This window comes from Genypterus blacodes, unplaced genomic scaffold, assembly GCF_046128005.1.
Source record: "Genypterus blacodes isolate CSIRO-AG114 ecotype Tasmania unplaced genomic scaffold, CSIRO-AGI_Gbla_v1 ptg000141l_1, whole genome shotgun sequence".
Taxonomy (NCBI): Eukaryota; Metazoa; Chordata; class Actinopteri; order Ophidiiformes; family Ophidiidae; genus Genypterus; species Genypterus blacodes.
This window is the reverse complement of record NW_027466943.1, coordinates 1,873,035-1,895,758: the sequence shown is the minus strand read 5'-3', so window position 1 is coordinate 1,895,758 and position 22,724 is coordinate 1,873,035. Positions and strand designations below refer to the sequence as shown.

The window sequence follows — 22,724 nt, the reverse complement described above, 5'->3', positions numbered from 1 at the left end:
ATGTTGGATTCTGGGAACTTGGTTGAAGTTGCATGGAAGGCAATGGAGCAAGTCTGCATAGCACATGAAATATTTTGTATTCTGTGACAGTAGTTAAAAGAACAGAATCGGTGATTATTAATTTTACATGTTCTACACCTGTGGCTCCTAGCACCTTTAGCTTGTGATCTAATATATGATGTGATGTGGCCTACTCATTGATACGTGTCTGAATTGTAAGCAGTTTCACTGAAGCCTTCCTCCTGATAGATAGACTCCACCCTTGAGCCGTGGGAAGCCTCCGAATGAGTCTGGATAGCTTTTGGGAGCGGCTGACCCGATAAAATTCCAGGGTTATGTCTTTGTATCTCCCTCACTGCGTACTTAACTGGCACTGCCCTCTGGCTGGGGACTAGGTTCAGAGGCCATGGGTGTGGTGCAGCACTGAAATCCAAGCTAACTTAAGGCAAGGCCGAATTTAGGCTACATTGCTGATCTCTGACTGGTCTCCCTGACCGCTGCATTCTTTTATTAAAAAGCACCTGATTCAATAAGAAACAAACTGTGAACAGGCTTTGAACCTGAAACTACCAACAGTGCTGCAAAATGTATTGAATTCAGCCAAAATAACAATTTTGCAAGTAGCTGCAATTTGATGAAACATATAGTAGTTTAGGGAGCACGGAAAAATGCACGCCATTATCGTCGTGACATACTAGGGTAATTATTGTAATGCTAGAGCTGTCTCATAGGGGGAAGTTACTCCAAAATGCAGCATCTTAAAACATTAGACTGTAAATATACATTAGACTAGATGAAGGGGGTTTACGTCATTTTAGTCATGTGTGTTTGTGTTTTACACAGAACAACGGCTGTGTTTTGCAGTGTAACCACAATATGCTGCAAGGAAGAAACCTGGGGGTGTGTAAGCCAGATGCATGGCAATAGTTTGTTTTACATTAGATCTTTATACGAAACATTGCTTTTAGTGAACACTTTAGTGTAAATAAAGGCAGAGAGAGTGTGAACTGAAGAGCAGGAACAACATAGGCATTCTTTGTCATGAGTAACAAGTTGAAAGAGAAGGCTGCTTGTTAATTGGTTCAGCATAACACTGTAGTCAGTGTTGCACTCTGTTTTGGTCTGTTTGTGCTGACTTTATTTTTTTCTAATTAGTCCCTGGTCTATTTTGAGTTCTCTCATGGATGATAATTTATTTATGATGTTGGGTTCGGGTAATTATTCCCCAGGTTTGTTTCAGGTCAGATCTCAAGAAAACTGTAGCTGTGATTAAGGCAAAATATGACGAAAGCTCTATTTGGACAGGATTAGTTTTAGTTTTACTTGATGAGGTGGGGTAATGTATTCATCTCCAGAGCTTCTCCTTCATTTTAGTCCAGTGTGAATTGATTACGCCAATAACATTTCTTCCATTTAGGTAAAAATAATCTAATATATTATTAGTCCCATGTGTTATAGTAGTCCCATTTGAATTGACATGTTCATTTCTTTTTGTGGAAAAATAATTTTTCTGACTTTTCCGATTTTGTTTCTGAAGAATGAAGACACTAAAAGAAGCTTTTAAAGCTCTATGTTTCCATTCCATATCTCAGTAGTTCTGCTGTGCCCCGGCATGGTGCAAGGGCTGAACATTTCAGGAAAGAAATATTATTCTGATTTCATTTATTTATAAAAAGAGATTTTGGACAGATATTATGATTCCAATTTGATTTGTCATTATAACTTAAAAGTCAAGCTTCAGTTAAATATGCTATATCACAATAAATGGATTTACAGTCATGTAATCTGAGTCTGTTACTCGGAATGAACTTATTCTAAGATGAATTTCAGTGAAATGCGATGTGTAGCACAGTGTGTCTCATGCAACTTAATGGCATGCCACTTAGCATAGCCTACCTCAGCAGTTTAACTTCACTTACTCACAAATACAGACACGCACACACGATCATACCCCCTGATTTCCCTTCATTCCGGTCTTAGTGGTTGTAGCTCTCCATTTACATTACATTCCTCTGGAGGCAGCTTGGCTCTGTCCTATTATTGCAGCGGATAACAACGCTTCCCTTCTTTTTGCATTCCTCTCCCCCTTCTAGCACAACGCAGTTCACATACTTAAAATATCATCTCAAAGGCAGCTTGTTATGGCTGCTGTTATCCCCCCTCCCAAGCAATCACTCTCTCTCATACACACACACAAACACACAGCCCTCTGTCTGTGTGTGTGTGTGTGTGTGTGTGTGTGTGTGTGTGTGTGTGTGTGTGTGTGTGTGTGTGTGTGTGTGTGTGTGTGTGTGTGTGTGTGTGTGTGTGTGTGTGTGTGTGTGTGTGTGGATTGTTGTTTCCTGTGAGTGAACATTATCATTGAAATGGAAGAAGAGGGAGGAGTTGTTTACAGGCAGACTTCCTGGAGCAGAATCTTCTTTCCTCACCACACCCTGACTTCTGTCTGAACCTAAAACAAATCTGATTCCACCCCCTGTCACCATACACAAACATTTCATCAAATTTAGGAGTTATGCCCAACAGTTTTGCCCCTGTGTCATATGCTGAGGCAGGTGGTACTTGTGGGTGGTACTTGTAATGTGAAAGTTACCAAGTGCACTGCCTGTACCTAGATGTACCCATGTGTCCACATTAAAGACATCTGTAGTTTTGAGGATCATTTGAAGAAGAGAAGAGAAGGAAGTGAGGAATGAAAACAAAGGTAAAAAGTAGGAGTAGAGGTCATGGGTTTCCTCGACCCCGTGCCGCCCTTTATAAATCTGTTTCTTCTGTGTTCCGTCCACACTAAAGTGCCGTTTTTAACTAAGCTTTTTGAAAACTCTTCAGAGTGAAATACCGAGACACCAACTCATTGTTTTAATGTTGATGGAGCAGCTCAACCTTTTCCAAACACGCTGACGTCACAGTGGTGGATGAGCATGCAAGTGTGCTGTTGTTCTGTTCTGTTTTGTGTTCAATTTAGCTTCATGTACCACACAAGCACATAAGACACAATGCTTTACAATCACAGCTGATGTTGTGCAGATTGCGAAAAGCTCAGTGGCATTATCAGCCATACAAAGAGTGGCAATTTTAGACAAGGTCAGGACGGTACGGTATCTGTATGAGTGTTTTCAGTGGACTGCTGGCTTTTCTAATGGCTGTGATGTTGCATCACACTCTTCTTTACTTGTTGTAGTTGTCTTCTGGCAGGAACGTAGCCTCACGCAGAAGCAGCCTGTTTTTACAAAACTCCACAATATTAACAACTCTGCTTCATTTTACATCTCCACAAAAATCATTCCTCATCATATCACATCATATCCATTCTGTACGGCATGTTTCGATGCCAATCTTACTCTACGAAGCCTGTTTGCTACAAGGCCAGACTCATCACACCAGCACAACAGTCATACGTGTGTGTCATGTGGGAATCAGGAACAAGTGAACCATTTTCATTTACTGGATTTTTACTCCAAAACACTACTTGTACTAACAAAGTATTATTTCTGGAATGCTGTTTGATAAGATTAATAACTGTGTTGTCTGATAAAATGTAATTTCCTCTATGGATGCTCTCCCATGTTTTGGTTTTTCATTAGGGACCTAAAATTGGTTAGGAAATCAAAGAAGTTGACTTTTAGGAGGTTGATAGGAATGAAATTAAACACAGTAATTACTGAGCAATAACAGGAAGTGGGCTTTGGAGATGTTAAGACTACACTGACATTGTGTGAGTATGTGTGCTTGTGTCATGAGTCTTTTGACATGAAAACATTCACACCATACATTAGCTTGCGTTTGTTGCATGCAGCAAGTCAAATACATGCGTACAGATGTTGTATGTTTGAATGGAGGGAGTCAGAGGAAGTGAGGTCAACAAACATCTATTTGGACAGGATTAGTTTTAGTTTTGCTTGATCAGGTGGGGTAATGTATTCATCTCCAGAGCTTCTCCTTCATTTTAGTCCAGTGTGAATTTGATCACGCCAACGACTGAGCAGAGGAATGAAATGGTTTAAAAATGGAGTAAATAGTTATTGTATGTATTATGTTAAAGGTAGAAACTCTGATTAAAGCGTGATTGAGTTTCTTAGGCTGTAGGTCTGAGATCAGCTGTTTGGAAAAATGTAGGTATAGGCAGATGTAGGAAGAGATTGAGTTGCTGCACACCCCCACACCGTTGCAGGTGCTGTTAGTGAGAAAGTATAAATAGAGGCATTGTTTGTCATTGTTGGGACAATGACGGCCTGTGTTGCTCCAGTCAGTGGATCACTGTTTAAGACACCACTCAGCCACTAATCAAGCACCCTTAGCTGCTCAAGCATTTTCACAATCCTACAGAATATCTCAATATAATCCAAGCATACTCTATATGTACGCTATATATTTCCGAGAGCTGAGAAGGGGTGAATGATTGATCATTAAGTCCATTCATAGATCAAAATAATAATAATCACTGCTAATGTTAATAACTGCTAAATCATTTTAGACATTTTTCAAATTCACATTTTCGTGTAATTCAATGATATTTTGGACACTTCATATACACATTAATAAGATAATAGATTAATCAAACACTTAGTTCAACAAAATTATTTACTAAGCTAAATAGTTTTTTGTCCTTGTACAAAGAAACTACAGTGGCTACAACAATGTTGATTCACAACTTCAGTTATCTTAGGAGTAGCAGGGAGTCTATAGCAGGTCAAATATGGCAGATTTCGACTGAAACACCCTAGCTTCCTTCAAGTATTTTGAAAATGTGTTGACCTGCCGATTCAAGCAGATACTAGTAAATTGGTTCAGAAATTATTGATTAAGCCAACATCGAAGGAAGGTTCACTCTCAGGGAACCAGATGCATAATCTAACAGTCTGGAGGAAACAAGATGGAAGCAGCCAGCTGACTAGCAGCAGACTTTGTCAGTGAAGACAAGAGTGAAGCACTGTATTAGCATATTGTTGTCATTAGCATGGATATTTTGTGTGTTTGGCTCCACTGGCTACAAATCCCGAGGATGGTGATGTCGTTTGGGCTGTCAGAATCAGAAAAGCTTTATTGCCAGGTGTGTTTTCACTTACAAGGAATTTGTTCTGGTCGTTGGTGCGACCAACATATAAGAGCAACAACTGTGCAAAAAATGTAATTAAAACACGCAAAATTTAATTAATTAATTAAATTTAATTAGAATATATTAAACGTGCAAGATACAAGGTACAAATGTGCAAGTACCAATTCTTCTGATTGTATGGTCAGTGGAAGACCATTCAAAATCAGACATTGATTACCATGAAATCTGGTCAGAACATTCATATGTACATTCATACTGATGTAGTCTGACACAGAGCAGTGAGTGATTTTTTTAATGCAAACCCAACTGTAACTGGACTGATTTGGAATCGACCAGTAGGCAACCGCAGACATTTTTTGTTTTTACAAGAAGTCTGTTTCAGCATAACAATGCCTATAAACATATAGTATGTCCATACTTCCGATTTTTTCTGACACATTTTCACCTGATTCATTCCCTCATATTTATAAGCATGTGACTGCTGTGCTTAATCACAAAACACAAATGTGAAATAAGGAACCCAACCTCAGCCAGATGTGTACATATACAGTATACAGGTACATCTCAAAAAATTTGAATATCATGAAAAAGTCCAATATTTTTTGTCACACATCTCAGAAAGTGAAACCCATATATTTTATAGATTAATGACACATAGAGTGAAATATTTCAAGCCTTTATTTCTCAAATTTTGATGATTATGCTTACAGCTAACAGAAACGCAAAATTCAGTGTCTCAGAAAATTAGAATATTACATAAGATCAATCAAAAAAGGATATTTTAAACAGACATGTCAGGCTTCTGAAAGAATGTTCATTTCTTTGCACTCAATACTTGGTTGGGCCTCCTTTTGCATGAATTCCGCATCAATGCGCCGTGGCATGGCGGCGATCAGCCTGTGGCACTGCTCAGGTGTAATGGAAGCCCAGGTTGCTTTGATAGTGGCCTTCAGGTCATCTGCATTGTTGGGTCTGATGTCTCTCATCTTCCTCTTGACAATACCCCAAAGATTCTCTATGGGGTTCATTTCAGGCGAGTTTGCTGGCCAATCAAGCACAGTAACACCATGGTCACTGAACCAGCTTGTGGTACCTTTGGCAGTGTGGGCAGGTGCCAAGTCCAGCTGGAAAATAAAATCAGCATCTCCATAAAGCTTGTCAGCAGAAGGAATCATGAAGTGCTCTAAAATTTCCTGGTAGATGGCTGCCTTAACCAACACCAGCACATGACATGACTGTTGCTCACTGGTCCTCCTTTCAGATGAAAGTGAATTTTGCATGTCATTTGGAAATCAAGGTCCCTGAGTCTGGAGGAGGAGTGGATGATTTGGGCTGCCATGTCATGTGCTGGTGTTGGTCCACTGTGTTTTCTGAAGTCCACAGTCAATGCAGCCATCTACCAGGATATTTTAAAACACTTCATGATTCCTTCTGCTGAAAAGCTTTATGGAGATGCTGATTTAAGCCATTCTATTCTATTCTATTCTATTCTATTCTATTCTATTTTCCAGCAGGACTTGGCACCTGCCCACACTGCCAAAGGTACCACAAGCTGGTTCAGTGACCATGGTGTTACTGTGCTTGATTGGCCAGCAAACCCCATAGAGAATCTACGGGGTATTGTCAAGAGGAGGATGAGAGACACCAGACCCAACAATGTAATGACCTGAAGGCCACTATCAAAGCAACCTGGGCTTCCATTACACCTGAGCAGTGCCACAGGCTGATCGCCTCCATGCCACGGCGCATTCATGCAGAATTTCATGCAAAAGGAGGCCCAACCAAGTATTGAGTGCATAGAAATGAACATTCTTTTAGAAGCCTGACATTTCTGTTTAATTTTTTTTTGATTGAGCTTATGTAATATTCTAATTTTCTGAGACACTGAATTTTGCGTTTCTGTTAGCTGTAAGCATAATCATCAAAATTTGAGAAATAAAGGCTTGAAATATTTCACTCTATGTGTCATTAATCTATATAATATATGGGTTTCACTTTCTGAGATGAGTGACAAAAAATATTGGACTTTTTCATGATATTCTAATTTTTTTAGATGTACCTGTATATATCTTAGACAATAATGAATTATGTTCAAAGCCAAGCAACCTATCCAGAATATTGTTTTTGCTTTAATGGCTTTACATATCTACATGAATACTGTACTCAAATGTGTGCCTGTAGTGAGTGTGTTTCCCACAAACCAGAAGACAAACCTGACTTTGTTTAGCCTCAGTCTGTTTTTGTCTTCAGTCATAATGGTTCCCAAGCCAAATGTGATGTAAATCAAATATGGCTTCTCTGTAATGAGGGTAGAAATAAAACAACCTTTGTTTTTTTTTATGTCAAAGAGCCCTATAGTAAGCAGGTCATATGACTGCATAATGAATCCAGAATGAATGAGATTCCAGCACAGCCAGCACCCCCAGAGAATGGAGGGATGAAAATAAAAATAAAGACATGAGTGTTCAAGACGCTCATTATCTAAACACAGCAATAGTCAACAACCAGCGCTGTGAGGTATCAGCACTTACATTGTTCGAGTGCTCTGAGCTCATCCTGGATGAAGAGCTCTGGAGTGCATTTCACCACCATTCAGCTGCGTCATGTGCAATAAGGCTTCTTCAAAGTGGTGATGCGTCATGCACAGCTGCATGACAAACACACACATCAAACACACACACAGATAACACAGTGTCGCAGAGAATAGGAGCCATGGCAGATGACGTTAGGAAGACACTGATTGAACGCATTAAAAATAGTTGCTATTATTCCAATGAACTGGACAAAACTTCTGATGATGCAGGTTTGGCCAATTTACTTGTTTATGTCAGATATGAGCATGATGGTGCAGCTTAGGGGGTCTGTCTGTTCTGTCAGGCCTATAAGAGTTATAAATAGTTGCCAAAATGCTGTGTGTTTGAAGTACAGTTGTTTGTGTTTTTGAGTGAAATGCAGTTGTTATTTATGTTCTCACATGCTGTGTGTGTGTGTGTGTGTGTGTGTGTGTGTGTGTGTGTGTGTGTGTGTGTGTGTGTGTGTGTGTGTGTGTGTGTGTGTGTGTGTGTGTGTGTGTGTGTGTGTGTGTGTGTGGCACTGCCCCATATAGGAGAGTTGTACATATGAGAGAGTTCTAGTACCAATTTGTACAATGTGGCTGTGACTGACAAAGGCCAAAATAAATACTATTCTTATGAGGAATAAATTTGCATCCTGTGTGCATTTTGCATAGTGGCTGAATAGGGTAGGCCTACGCTACTGTATTTGAACATCGGCCATAGTGGTGGTACTTGGAGAGCCAAATATCTCGCATCCATCTCACCAAGCTGCTTGCTGATGGTCTTGTAGGCCATTCCAGCCTTGTGCAGGTCTACAATTTTGTACCTTACATCCTTAGACAGCACTTTTTTGATATTCTGTCTCTCACTGTTAACATAAACCTACCATTAAAATTATAGACCATTCATTTCTTTGTTAGTGGGCAAACTTAGAAAATCTGCAAGGGATCAAATACTTATTTGCTCCACTGTATGTATTTGACTTCGCTGTCATCTACCAGTTCTGCTTTACCTTTGCATGAAAGTTGGGGTGGCTCACCTGCAAATGTGGCCTCAGGTTGGTTGTTGTTGTTGGTTTGAAATGTATCTTGTATCTTGATGTCACTACTGGTCACTCTCAACAAGTGCGGACATTTTAGTAGCTTTATGGCAGCTCATTGCAACGCAGTGTTGACTTCCCGGGTAGATTCCTCTGCGGTGGTGTTTGTGGGCAGTTACCATTCTGATTGGCTCTCTTCCCAATTCATCCTTCCTGAAAACGAAATGTCAATTGATTTTGTCATAGTTTATGTCATCCTAAATTAGTTTTTTATTTAGTTATCGGCAGTGAAAATTTGAATAATGTTCAGGGGTGAATGAAGCTGGGGATGGGAGGAGAACGATAGGAAGAGATAAAGGTTGGGGTAGTAGTACTGGCAAGAACTTCAATCTACTTTCATCCCTGCCCTTACGTTCTCCAATATGTTGTCAAAGTAGTGTGCGTGCGATGTCTTTAACAACTGTAACATCATTCATGATTCCACTCACGACAGTATAGCCCAATATCACATACAATGTCTCAAAGGGCTTACAGACCCACATGAATGTGGAAGGCTTCAGTCTTGCCCCTGCACCATCTGTTAGCCAGGCCCATCGCTCCATCTTCTTTCCCTCCCTCAAGGCACCTCAAGGCAAATCTGGATGATACCTTTGGAGAAAAGTGGCTTACCCAGCAAGTATGAGGTCTGGGGATACCAGCTTGGGGTGCTTCCCAGAGTTCTCTGGCGACTGCTTGTTTATGAGGTACCCGTCTCCACTTTTGAGGGGCTGGAGAGAAGGTTGAACACCTACTTGAGGAGATGGCTGGGCATCCAAAGAAGCCTCTGCTCTATAGGTCTGTACATCACAAGCAGCAAGATGCAGCTGCCAGTTACATCTGTGGTCAAAGAGTACAATGTAACAAAAACATGCCAGGCCATAATACTGAGGCCACTAAACTCAGCCCCAGCTGACTCCTCAGATATTTTCTTTGTATTTTTTCATATCCCTCTGGAGCATTGCATCCATATTTTGTCTATTACATATTTTGTCGAAGGTAGCTGTAAAACTGTAATGGCCTGTGGTGTCATGAGATTGGGTACTTGGTTTTCCATTACACATTATGTTTCAACAACCTACAATTTATTTTGTTATTCTATAGGCCCTATATATGGAAAAACAAACGTGCTTTATTCACAAAAAAACAAACTTGATCATTGAATGAATCCTTTCAGTTGCTCACACATAGTGGCTGATAACTCAGGCCACATTTTCTGTCTGTGAGAGCAATTTAGGTTTGAAAATTTAAAACCAAGGATAGTGGAAAAGGAGACTTTCATAATAGCTGTAATTTGCTGTTCCAACACCAAACTTTGAATAAGAATATACAGACACTTAACAGTTTCACATTTAAGTAAGAATTGATATATTGTAATCAGTTAGGTTACCCTGGATGACTGTACTTTTATAATTTCTCGGCTTGCTGGAGAAACTCCTAAAGGAGAATTAACTTGACTTAAGCCTTGATTTTCCACGACTCACAGCACACTGCACAACCAATCAGGAAGTGGTATTCTTGGTCATGCTTCATGAATAGTCGTGATCTGCTCTTGACTGTCTTATGCAATACAAATTGAACCACCGCTTCTACTACTCCCTTGAACACATCTCAGCATGCATCGCTCTTCCCTGTCACCTTACATAGTCTTTTAGGAAATGTAGTTGTATGTATAACAGTTGTGTGTTAACATATTCAGAACAATGCCCCATTGTTTTCCCCTTAATACCAAAATTGTGCAAAGACATTATTTTGTTGTAAACAATTTCAGACATAGAAATCAGTGTACTGTTACTTTTCTTAGGAGATTTCTGTGTTGCCAACTACTTAATTAAAAGAGTAACTTGCTTTAAAATGATTAGAGGCTGGTAGCCACACAAAGCAGCTACCCCCAACACTACAGATGTGTTGGCAAGGACTTCACACAGTGTGCCAGCTTGTTCTTGTATGTTCTGTGTTAGTATTTTGGGCCTGTGTTGTGTTTCTGCTGTACAACAGTTTACACTTTGGAACAAGTAAAATGATCAAATTGAATTGAGCTCATCAAACAATGTATGTTTGTGCTCTCCAGCCGTTTGCAGCAGACAACCTTGCTTTAATGTCGATAGGCTTTTTTTTGTCAAAGCTGCCCTCTGCCTACAGACATTTTGCATGCAATTCACGGCAATCACACACAATTGATATTTGTCTTACACCCCCTACATATCACACACACATGCACTACAGAGGGGATGCATGCAGGGCAGCCATTCTACGGTGCCCGTTCACATGATTAAGGTGTGACCATCTTACAAGATCTTCCTGACTCGGAAAGTTGCCTTGACCTCCAGGTGGATCACAGACTTATGACTGACAGAAAGCGGCAGGTGAAGTTGGGGAAACACGTCTCGGGTTCACGCACCATCAGCACCGGCTCCCCTCGGGGCTGCGTTCTTTCCCCTCTGCTCTTTTCCTTAGACACCAACGACTACCTCCAGTCATCGGTCAGCCCCTCCAGTGCTACTTTGCTTCCACTTTCGCTTGGAGCCTTGGACTGAACCACTTTCCTTGGTGCAGACATGCAACATGGTGGGATGCTTCAGATTGCAGACTTTACATGAAAGATGCTTCTTACAATCTTTGCTTGTGGCATTGCACAAACAGCCAAAACAATTTTCTTTCAAGAGGGTGTCTTCCTTTCAAATAGAAGGCACAGGTCCAAGGTATGTTTATGTAATGGTCTAAATCCTCAGCAAAGTCTAACCAATAAGATCTTTAAAGTCCTAAATGCTGCCTTAACGATTGATGATGATTCAAGTTAGTGATCAAAATAGAGTAATGTTGCAATATTTGAGTACCAGTTTAGTAGCTTGACCTGCAAGAGACCTAGATATTCATTCATACGAATACAATAGAGAAAATAATAGAGCCTAATGTAGTCAAGTGGACACCAAAGCAAAAACAATGATGCTATTGTGAAACAGTGAGCTTGTGTTTTTTCGATGATCATTGTTGGTATATTCACTTAATCAAATATTGCTATCAAAATAAAATAAAAATAATAACTCAAATAAATTAGTCCTTGGGGAACCACCCCTTATTTAAAAAGGGGAAAAAGATAGCAGATACTTGACCTAAGCCTCAAAGATTTACCATAAAGCTTAAATATCGATTAAAATTATCTAATTAATTAATTGATTAATTAAATGGGAACAATTTAAGGATTATTTTTGCGCTCGAAATCAACCTGGAAGGGTGAGACTTGATGTGGGCAGAGGTTGAATTATACAAAATTAAAGCAAACAAAATCAGACACTTCTGTTATAATATGAAAGGATTTATTAACTCACAATAATGATTAAGAGTCATCACCATAAATATAATAAACCAGAAAGACGGGAAGTTCAGATAATAATGGATTCAATCACAAGGGAAGTGTGCGTGTGTGAGATTGTCTGTGTGTGTGTGTGTGTGAGAGAGAGAGTGTCAGTGTGTGTGCGTGTGTGTGTGAGAAAGATTATGGCCAAGTTGTTGACACATCCACTAATGGGAACTGGATTAAACTAAAATGGGGAATCCAGTTTGAGGAACAAGGCTATACAAAATGGCAGGTAAACACATGTGTGTGGGCGGAGTCCCTGGGGTTAGGATTCACCACCAAAATGGCAGATTCACTCCTAGTTTAGTGTGTGGGCGTGTGTTTGTGCATGTGTGTGCGTGGAGGTAAGCTGGGTGTCCCACCCCTCAAAGAAGGAGAGGATGGGGTTGAGTCAGTCCTGATGAAGGTGATTTGTGAGGCAGGCTGGTAGACTCAGAGGAGTCTTGCAATACACAAAACCTTTAGTTAGACACACGGCTGTTTCGCTCAGTATCACAGTTTTACCATGAACAAAGGAGTGAGAGAGAAAGAGAAAGGAACGAGAGGAACGGCGCGCATGCTCAATTGTGTTAAAAGAACACAATTGTAATTCTTTGCTTACTTAAGAACACACAATAACCCACATCTAATGCATATAATATCACTTTCTAACTCTATTTCTGCCCAGTCGTCTAAGCCTTACTTGGTGGAATTTGCGTCCTTATTGCAATTCACCGTGGAATGGATAGGGCAGCCTGTTGCGCTGAGAGTCCAGTTGGGCCTTCTTGGTGGATTCAGGCACATCTGTGCGCTGGTGGATTGATCACAAGGGCAGGTCTGCATAGCTTAAAATCTCCGGTCCTGGCGGGAGGTTGGAAGTTTGTCGATGGGGAATTGAAGAAACAGAAGGAAACCGTTTGCCTTCTTGGTTTGCAATCAGGATCCAGGTCGAACAATCAAGGAAAAATCTAGCCGGCAACAGATTTAGAGGAACAGTGTTCACTGGGACAAGGCCTTTTACCCAGAGAGAGACAGAGGAAGCCTCCAATCGTACGTAGATCAGATTCGGGAGAGGTTCTGGGTTAACTGGATTGGAACATCCAGGGCAAATTCGTAGGTCTCCTTTCTGCTTTAGTTGAGCCAGAGAGGAAGAATTCAAGGATTCCAGGGCTTTCATATTGCAAATGACCAAGGTGTGAAAAAGGGGTTGACCTTGGGTAACTCCGGAAGTTGTAGTTCTCTAGCCTGTGTCTGCGTGGGTTTTCTCCGGCTTCCTACCTCAGTCGAAAGACATGCAGTTGAATTCGGTGACTCCAAATTGTTTGTTGGTGTGAATGTGAGAGTGAGTGGTGCGGTGATAGATAATGGATGGATCGATGGATGTTTGCAAAAATGCACCAATCTCTTCACGTTTTGTTCTTGTCCAGGCGAGTCATACAGCCCCTCATAATATGCTGGAAAAGCATCCACAGTGTCTCTATAAACAAAGGTGTTACTGCAGGCTCATCTCACTGAATTAGCAATGATAATCTGAGGAGAATTATCAGAGAGCAGCTCTATGTGTGCAAGGGTTAGTGGGGTTTAGGAGTGCGGTTAAATGGAAATCCTGTTTAGCTGCAGAGGATTAGCTGCCTTTGTGGACTTGATGCTAAGCTCCACTGTTATCTGACTAGAACGAGGAGTTGCAACCAATCAGCTATGCCAAAGTGAAACTATCGAGGCCACATTGTCATATTTCTGTTAGTTGGGTCCATGTGTGTAGCACATTGCCATATACAGATCAGATCATTCATTCATTCATTCATTCATTCATTCATTCATTTATTTATTTATTATTATTTAATACAGGAGGGGAGAGAGGCAGAGATTAAAAGAGAGAGAAGGACTGAAATCCTGAAGCGAACCTAGCTATGTAACATTCATGTTAATCAAGACAATAGGGTGACAAACAGGGCGACAGCAGAAAGCCACAGCCATCAAAGGAGCAAAGGACAAAAAAAGGGGGGGGGACCAGGAGGTAGAGAAAAACAAAAGGAAGAAGGAAGGAAGAAATCCCAACCGATGAACCAACCCCCAACCTAGCAGTCACAAAACCCCAAATTCACACACCCCCATCCTGGCCCGCCTGTGATAGAGAAACAATTTGGTGTTCAAGTTTCCAGTCATTGGTCTGGCACAGCCTGTAGATCTGTAAAGAAGGAAATAAATGGTTTCCATTTGTGATAGAACTTATTGGTGTGTCCCCTCATAGTGTATTTGATTTTCCCGAGTTTAAGAAAAAACATCATGTCCCTCAGCCATTGTGAAATAGATGGAGGTGTGAGAGATTTCCACGGCAAAAGCAGGCACGTCTAGCAAGCAGTGCAGTGTTGAGGTGAAATGAGTTGAGTGGAGTTCCAGAGATGACAATATGAGCAGAAGGTAGAAACTGCATTCCCAATATCTTGGAAATTTTGTTGAAGTAACCAGACCAGTAATTATGTAGCCTGGGCCAGAAAGTACATTTCAGATAATCTTGATTGACTTGAGGATTGCAATAGTTTAAAAAACACTTTACATGGAATGAAATGAAGTAGAAATTTAATTGAGTCTTTTTAGGGTATCTAGTAGTATTCTGCTTTGCATTCCATATTGCTGTGCAAAACTCCTCTGGTGAGTCTGTCACTGTGATGACTCGTGCTAGTTGTGCTTGGGCTAACCACCTGCAGCTACTGTATAAACTAGTTTTGTATTTGGTGTATGAGACTGAAAATTATGTTTGATTTGACACTAAAATGTGATGAATTTGAATTTTTGTGAAGATGTATTTGGATGGTTCCAATATCTTGACATATTTGCAAGCTGTGGTGTGTGACATATCTCTATTTGCTGTGTGTGTCAGCTGAAGTATGATGTTTCTTTTTTTCCCGCAGAGTTCAGGAATGGAAGACACAGTGTGGGAGCAATATACAGTCACTCTGCAGCGCGTAAGTTCACTTTAAAGTCCATCCATCCATCCACACACTTATTCAGCCATTCATTCAGCGATTTGTCAAACAGTCATAGATTAATCCAGCTATAGACCATTCATCCAGCCATCCATTTGTCTATATCCAATCATCCATCCAGCCATCATCTTCCATCCATGAATTCATCTAGCCCTTCAGCCATCCATCGAACCACTTCTTCAGCCATCATCAGTCTTTCTTCCAAGCACTCCTTGATGCATCCATCCATCCATCCATCATCCATTCACAAATCTATGTATCATCTACCCATACATTATCATTCATTGAATAATAGAGATGTTATTGATTGCAACAAAAATCAGCAAGAAGTTTGAGAAATTGTCCATTCAGTCATCTGTCCCTCCATTCACTCATTCATAACGACATCCTTTCAGATATCATCCATCCATTCCCCTTATTGTAACATTTTGAGAGGGTCCACAATAAATCAAATTAGACACCCATCCATCCATTCCAACACCCCTGCATTTATTCATACATCATGCTATCCAGACATCCTATTTTTGGGTGCTTACAAACATCTCTTGCTTTTTTCTTTCCGAGATCATGCACTTTCTTTGGCATGTGATCATCTTGTGTCTGCCCCTCCTTGCTTTTCACACATTCACATAAACATTCATGTGCAGTTAGTAACAGAGGCACACTCTCGTTTCCATCCATCTCTTACTCTCTTGCTCTCTTTTTAGGACTCCAAGATGGGTTTTGGCATCGCTGTGTCAGGGGGCCGCGACAACCCCAATGTGGAGAATGGCGAGACGTCGATCATTGTGTCAGATGTCCTGCAGGGAGGGCCGGCAGATGGATTACTCTTGTAAGTCCGTCACAATGGTGACAGCAACACTCTTGGTTTAGCAGACTCAGCTGTCTACTGTGTACTGATTCTACAGTGACACATGAAGTTTCTAACGTCAAATCAAAAACACCTTAGCTACTTAGCAGTCAAATATACATTTGCAGAAAGCTGTAGTAACTCTTAAAAAAATCAAACGTCTGTGTAGGTATTTAAGTAAATTCAAGATGTTTCTGGAAAATACTGAGTTAGTTGGTAAAGCGTGCATTTTGGTAGAGATCATTACTAACTGCATAGCCACAATCATCACTCAACACCACCTGCTATGGATTATTTGCATAATTTGCATGAATTGATCCCAAGACTGTAACAATTTTTGCTTGGCCAACTCAGCAATGTAAAGTGCACTCCTGGAGGACAGAGGAAGCACTACAAAGACACCATCCAGTGTTTGGGAAGCCTTGAATCGGTAACTGTTCAAGCTACAAGCAACTCAGGATTTAAAGTAGTTAAGCTGTAGTCAAGATACTCAATAAAGTCGCTCCTGAGAAAATTGGACCCCCTGTTAGGTTGGTGTTAAGGCCTTCGTATCTGAGGTGCAAAATGCCTCGGGCAGTATTTGCATATATCTCAACAGCAGCTCTGTCAAGATGATAGGGTGGGCAGAATATTTCTTTTCTAAGCACTACTCTCTTACACTGTGTGAGATGTAATAATCCACTGGTTTTTTCCATGTTAGACTTCTGATATACATCATGAATATTCAAATTACCAGTCTACTTGTTTCATCATTAGCATCATCATTATTACTGTGTTGAAATACACAAGAAATGTCTATAAATACACACAGGTAATACCAGGTGTGTTTTAAGAATGGAGCATGTTTTTACTGGCTCCTAACAATGGACTCAACCAAAGATCATGGGAGTCCTAGATGTGTTTCAGCTGTCACTTGAGCTTTGGCATTCGGTGTATTAAGGAAAACTACACAATTAGACCCAAGTTATAATATACCTAAACTTTAATTTGATTATAGCTGGTTTAGTTGTTCACTGATTCCTACCTTCATTTTGTTCTCATTTTCATTCTGCATGATTGTGTTCCTTTCCTGTTCAGTGAGAGCGATCGTGTCATTCAGGTTAACTCTGTCTCCATGGACAACGTGCCTCATTCTTTTGCTGTGCAATCGCTCCGCAAATGTGGCAAAGTCGCCAAAATAGTGAGTATGAAACACAGTTTGCTCTTCATCTTGTCCTGATCAGCGAGTCTCTCTGGCATTAATGCTTGTTGATGATTAAAGTTCCAAGGTAATTTGTTTGGATCGTTGCTGATTTTTAAGACGTCTGTGATCATTTGTTTGGTTATATTCTCATTTTGTTAAAGACAAAAGCTCCTTATCATTTCATAACGATCTCCACCTCAGGCTCAGGACTACTTAACAATGCCATAGTCATTGGGAATGTTGCATTTCTGCACTCCAGAAAAAATATGAAAAAGCTTTGGACTTACATTTTCAGTGAGTCGATCTACAGGCCAGGCTAGGTTTCAGGCTAGCACTTGCATTGAAGAATGGAAACATTAACCAAAGATACATTTATTCATTTATTTATTCTTGAACAAACGAAAATATTAAAAAACATTATGTATATGTCTTCACCATGCTTGTTAAACTCCTTCACAGTAAACGTGGCTGTTGGATGAACATACAGTAATTGTTGACTCATGGTTATTTTAAGGACTTTGTATTGTGTCTTCTCTTGTTGTCAGACTGTGAAGAGATCCCGCAAGGTACCAGCCCATTCAAACAAACAGCCTCCCTCTCCAGGCGGAGACAGTCGGGAATACACCCCTTCTACCCACTACTATGATGCCGACAACGATAGCGGCTGGTACCGTGACGACAGCCGGGAGCGCTCCTCTGACAGTAAGGCTTATCTGGAACCTGATTACAGGGGAGGACGGGACTACAACCAGAGAGGGAGAAGCCGAGGAAGAAGCCAAGAAAGAGCTTCGCCAAGCCCAGAGAGACCCAGGAGGGAGGGGAGTCGTGGACGAACCCTGGACACCAGTGCTGACCGGCAGAGGTACCACAGCAGAGGAGGGAGCCCTGGGGAAAGCTTTCACATGGAAGACAAGTATGAACGAGGAGGTGGGGGAGGAAAAGGAGGGAGGTACAGGAGCAGGGATCAGCTTCATGACACCCCACCATCCCCAGAGCCTTCCAGAGAACTGGAGCCATTGGAAAAACCAGTCAACGTCCTGCTTGTGAAGAACAAACCTAGTGAAGGTAAAACATACAAAAAACAATTATTGGCATCATAACTTCACACCCACTAAAGACATCTCAAACTCAAAAGTTTGCAAAACAAGCCTTTATTGGTGAAATTCTAATCGTTTTTAGCAGCTTTGTCCAGAGGAGAGGAGACCTGCAGCGCTGTTCACTGGTCTTCTTTTCTGTCCATGCCAACAGTGAAGTGTTATGTAAGGGGTGCTTGCTCCTCCTCTAAAGGCTTTACAGAGCTACTTCCAGTGGCCTTCATGTCCACAGGGAGGGACCTCATCAGGGAAATCAATTCAATTGCCCAGTGATACAGCATCACTCAATTGGCAGTCTTATTTCACGGAACCTGGAATTCCACTTAATTAATTTTTTTTATTTTTATAGACATTATTTATATTTTAGATCCATTCAAAAACAAACAAAGTTGTCACGATTGTAGTTATGTTGCCGTAACAAAGCTGTGACTTCCAGCATGCTCTAGATTGGTTTAAGTGTTAAGTGGCTTTCTCTGCCAAAACAGGATCAGTGCAGGGTTATGCTTGATTTCTGAGTCAGAGGAACTTATGGGTTTTATTTCTCTACCAGACAGGAGGAGCACCAGGATCAGGTGCAGCCAGTATGACTTTACTGCCCTGTATGAGAGAGCATCACTATTTCACACATTATTTTTGATTTGACAAAAAGAAATGTAAATATTTTTTTTACAGAAGCTGTAAGGACTGGCATTTGAACTGAATGTATCTTCTCTTTGCAGCAGGTATTCACACAAACTGTGTTATGAAGTTTTAGTGTATGTTGTGTTTTTTTGTAGAGTATGGCCTACGTCTGGGCAGTCAGATATTCATCAAACAGATGACCAGCACAGGCCTGGCTGCCAAGGATGGAAACCTACAAGAGGGAGACATCATTCTCAAGGTACAGTGATCCTTTATTCACAGTAATTTCACTCATTCACTGCCATTACAACTACATAAACGTGTAAATGTGCTGTCTTAAGTGATCTTACCAAGCTTCCCGTCAGTTTGTGCTGTGTGTGCAGATCAACGGGACTGTGACAGAGAATCTCTCCCTTCACGATGCTGGGAAGCTGATAGAGAAGTCGAGAGGAAAGCTGCAGCTGGTGGTCCAGAGAGACCGCCGGCAGATCCTCGTCCGCATCCCCCCTCTCGCAGACTCAGACTCTGACAATGATGGTGAGTCCCAGAACAAACTAGCAAAATGAAGTTATGTTCTGAGTAGCAGGGTTACTGTAAATACATTGTTGTAACTGTCCAGGGTAGACAGGGTGGTGTGCAGTGTTTCCCACAAGTCACAGTGCTTGTGCTGGTCTGTCTGTTACAGCAGTGTTTTTCAGCCGCTGTGCTGCGGCACACTAGTGTGCCGTGAGAGATCGTCAGGTGTGCCGTGGAAAATTATCCAAGTTCACTTAATTAGTCTGCGAGTCGATCCGGCCCATGAGACAGCTCGCAGCGCAAATTTTGAATTTCCCACACAAATTGGTGGTGTGACTCATTTTTCATTTTTAATGTAAAAAATGTGCCTTGGCTCAAAAAAGGTTGAACTACACTGTGTTACAGGGTTTCTATGTTCATGAAAACCCTGTTTGACTGGAGCTAGTTGGCAGCAACTCACTTGAGCTATTGTCATATCCAGAATTAGCTTACATTTCCACCATCTAGTTAAGGGATTTCTAGACCACCTGAGTGCGGGTAACATTGCCTGATAAAAAATGAAAGTATTTTGAGCTACATTTTGTAATTTGCACATTTTTAAGCTTTTATCCAAATCTCTTTTAATTCTCATTTAATAATTTTATGAGGCCATTACTGGATTCTTTATATTAAAAAGAAAAGTTAAAGCAAATGAAACGTTTTTCTTTTGCTTTCATACCATTTATACTTTTTTAGCAGCCAGAAGTTGGAGACCAGTTGTGCAACCATTATCACATATACATATAAAACGGTTAAAATCAGCTGAAACTAAACAGTGTCACACTGTGCTTAACACTGGCCCCTAGTGTGTGAATATTTCAATACTTGTTCTTATAATTGTATTTGAGTACAGTTACTTTTTTGTGGACTAAATAATTTGGCCTAGCCCTATTTGAAGTTGAACGTATTAGAATTAGTGATCATACTGATTTGAAATTACTCAGCTTGATGACCAGAAGATGCCTATAATGGCTCAAAAATGCAATCTCTGTGTGTTTCTCTCTTCCAGATAATATGTCATACTTTTAGATGAAGGACCAGCTGAGACACAGCACGTGTAACAATCTGTTGCCTTTTATAAGCTGAGACACAACATGAATAAGTTGTATATCTTACACTTCTCTTTATACTAATCAAAATCTTTTAACCTTAACAAACATGATTCATTTCTTGAATAAATAAAACCTATTTTAATCACTATGCACTCTGAATTGTGTGATTCATGAATTATAAAAATGTAATGAAATCTATAAGTTGCATCTTCTGACGTGTAGAATGAAGGTAATTTTTATTGTAATGCGGGACCATTTAATCATGTTGTACTTTTCAGTGGTAATGATGTATTTTTGTCGGTGCAGAATGTTGCATGATGAGCCGTGGCTCATTAAGTTGGTAAGATGCTCATGAAATTCTCATTGTAATAACATTTGTCTTAACAGTGTCTGTCCAGGTGACTCTTCCCCATCATGCTGCATTTGAATTGCAAATGAACATTTATGATATCATGTTCACCTATCAGGTCACCCTGACTGAGTGAATGCGACCTGAAGTAACCTTCCTCCAGGCTGAGCTGAGACCTAGAGCTGCAGTAACCTGAACAGATGCTTGGAGTGTTGTTGAATGGAGACATGCACACCCTGTACTAAACAGCAACAACTCTCCAAAATGTATTGGCTCCAGAATGACAGTGAGAGGTCTTCACAGGCCCACTTGTTTTTTTGGAACCAAACACCCAAGTCAAGTCAGACTCAATTATTGTTGGTCAAATCAGTTTGGGTCTGGTGCTATTGCCTCAGGTCTCAGATCCATGTGCCTATATATTTCATATTGCATCTCTGATTATGTGACGCGTTACAATCACCACAGCAGAAAATGTGCTGTTTGAGCTGAGACAGAAAGTGAAATCAAGTTCACAAGTTCTTTGCCGATGTGAGCAACAGGTAGAAAGAAAAGGTGCTTGTTCATTGGAGGAGAATCACACTGGTGGCAGGGTTTGTCTTCTCTCTTTCTGTTTGAGTCTGTTGTGGTTGAGCACGTTTTGGAATTATGCAGTTATCCTCAGGTTGCGTTATTTTTTGGGGAATATTATTTGTGCATGTCTATTTTTCATTCTATTTTGGGTTTGGTCCAAAATGTTTGACCTGTGAAGACCTGTAATGAGGATCTTCATATGGGAGTTTCTCTTCAGGTTGTAAAAAAATAACAGTTAGATTATTCAAGACTAGAATATTTGTAAATGTGATGTGTGACAAAATTAGGGCTCAAACTAAAAGCAGTGCCATTTGCATGGATTTTTACTTTTAAAGCAACAGTTATTAAACATCAACTTCATAAGTGTGTGTGTGTGTGTGTGTGTGTGTGTGTGTGTGTGTGTGTGTGCGCGCGCGCGCATGCGCTTACACTGCACAGCTTCTTCTGTTTTATATCACACACTGCTGAATCCATGTGCAGTGGATGAGTTTCCTTAAGTAAAATAAAGTATAGAAATAAAGTGCAGAATTTTGCAATCTGGACCCAATCAGAGTTTGGCCGTCATTGCTATTGATGGCAAATTATGTGAACTCAAGAACCACAGGGGTCTAAATCTTTGACCCTAAGGCAATTTGATTTGATTTTTTACACATCAATGCATTTGAAAACTAATTTCAACCACAATTTTATTATTTTGACACATTTACTTTAACCCAACCCTTTTCATGCTTAACTGAATTGTCAACTTTTATTTCTCGAAATAATATATTTATTTTTTATATGTATATATACTAATATATAGACAAAACGATAATCAGAATGAAAAACCAACAATCAATATATGTATCAATCTTCAGAATCAAACAAACAACAATCAAATCAAACAAACGTGTTTTTTCATTTGACTGACTTTAAATCTACCTTCTCCCTAAGGTGCACGTCAACCTAGCAATACAAGACTGGGCTAATCTATTGACACTATTGCATGCGTCTCGACTCCTAAAAGTACTGCCTCTTCAGCAAGAGCCCATAGATTCCGGCAGGTAAATAATACAAAATCGGTGACCAACGTTACTTTACCGTTTACTGTTTTGGATCAATGCAGTTAAATTAGCACCTCAAAAATCAACCCTACTTTCCACACAACCTTCACGTTCTTCGTTCCATCTCTCCGTCTACTACTAAAGGGGGTATGTAGCAGTTCATTTTCATTGGCTTTTTCCAGGTCAGAAATGGGGTATCATTGCACCGACTAATGTAACCGCCATTGTCTTCATCCTGTGCTTTCCTAGTTGTCATTACCATTACTTATGGTGACAGACTTGCATGCAGAATATCTGTCTAACTCTTATCAAACTACCTGGTTATGGTTTGTCTCTGGTGAAACGCACCTATGCAACACCCCCAGTTTCCTCGCATCTACTGACTAACCACTGCTAA

The 22,724-nt window shown here is 40.5% G+C and overlaps 1 protein-coding gene across 2 annotated transcripts in view; it reads left to right on the top strand.

Moving 5' to 3' along the window:
• The window catches only part of LOC143012134 (tight junction protein 2-like), a 46,142-nt gene that overhangs the window by 4,113 nt on the left and 19,305 nt on the right, over positions 1–22,724 (top strand). The window contains exons 2-8 of one of the 2 annotated variants that reach the window (XM_076165196.1): positions 14,936–14,989; positions 15,718–15,842; positions 16,938–17,040; positions 17,589–18,108; positions 18,914–19,017; positions 19,142–19,295; positions 20,323–20,513. In XM_076165196.1, the coding sequence (XP_076021311.1) occupies positions 14,936–14,989; positions 15,718–15,842; positions 16,938–17,040; positions 17,589–18,108; positions 18,914–19,017; positions 19,142–19,295; positions 20,323–20,342 (1,080 nt within the window). In that variant the 3' untranslated portion in view covers positions 20,343–20,513. Of the gene's footprint in view, positions 1–14,935; positions 14,990–15,717; positions 15,843–16,937; positions 17,041–17,588; positions 18,109–18,913; positions 19,018–19,141; positions 19,296–20,322; positions 20,514–22,724 lie in introns of those variants that run through there. The other variant, XM_076165197.1, reaches the window with a different exon arrangement.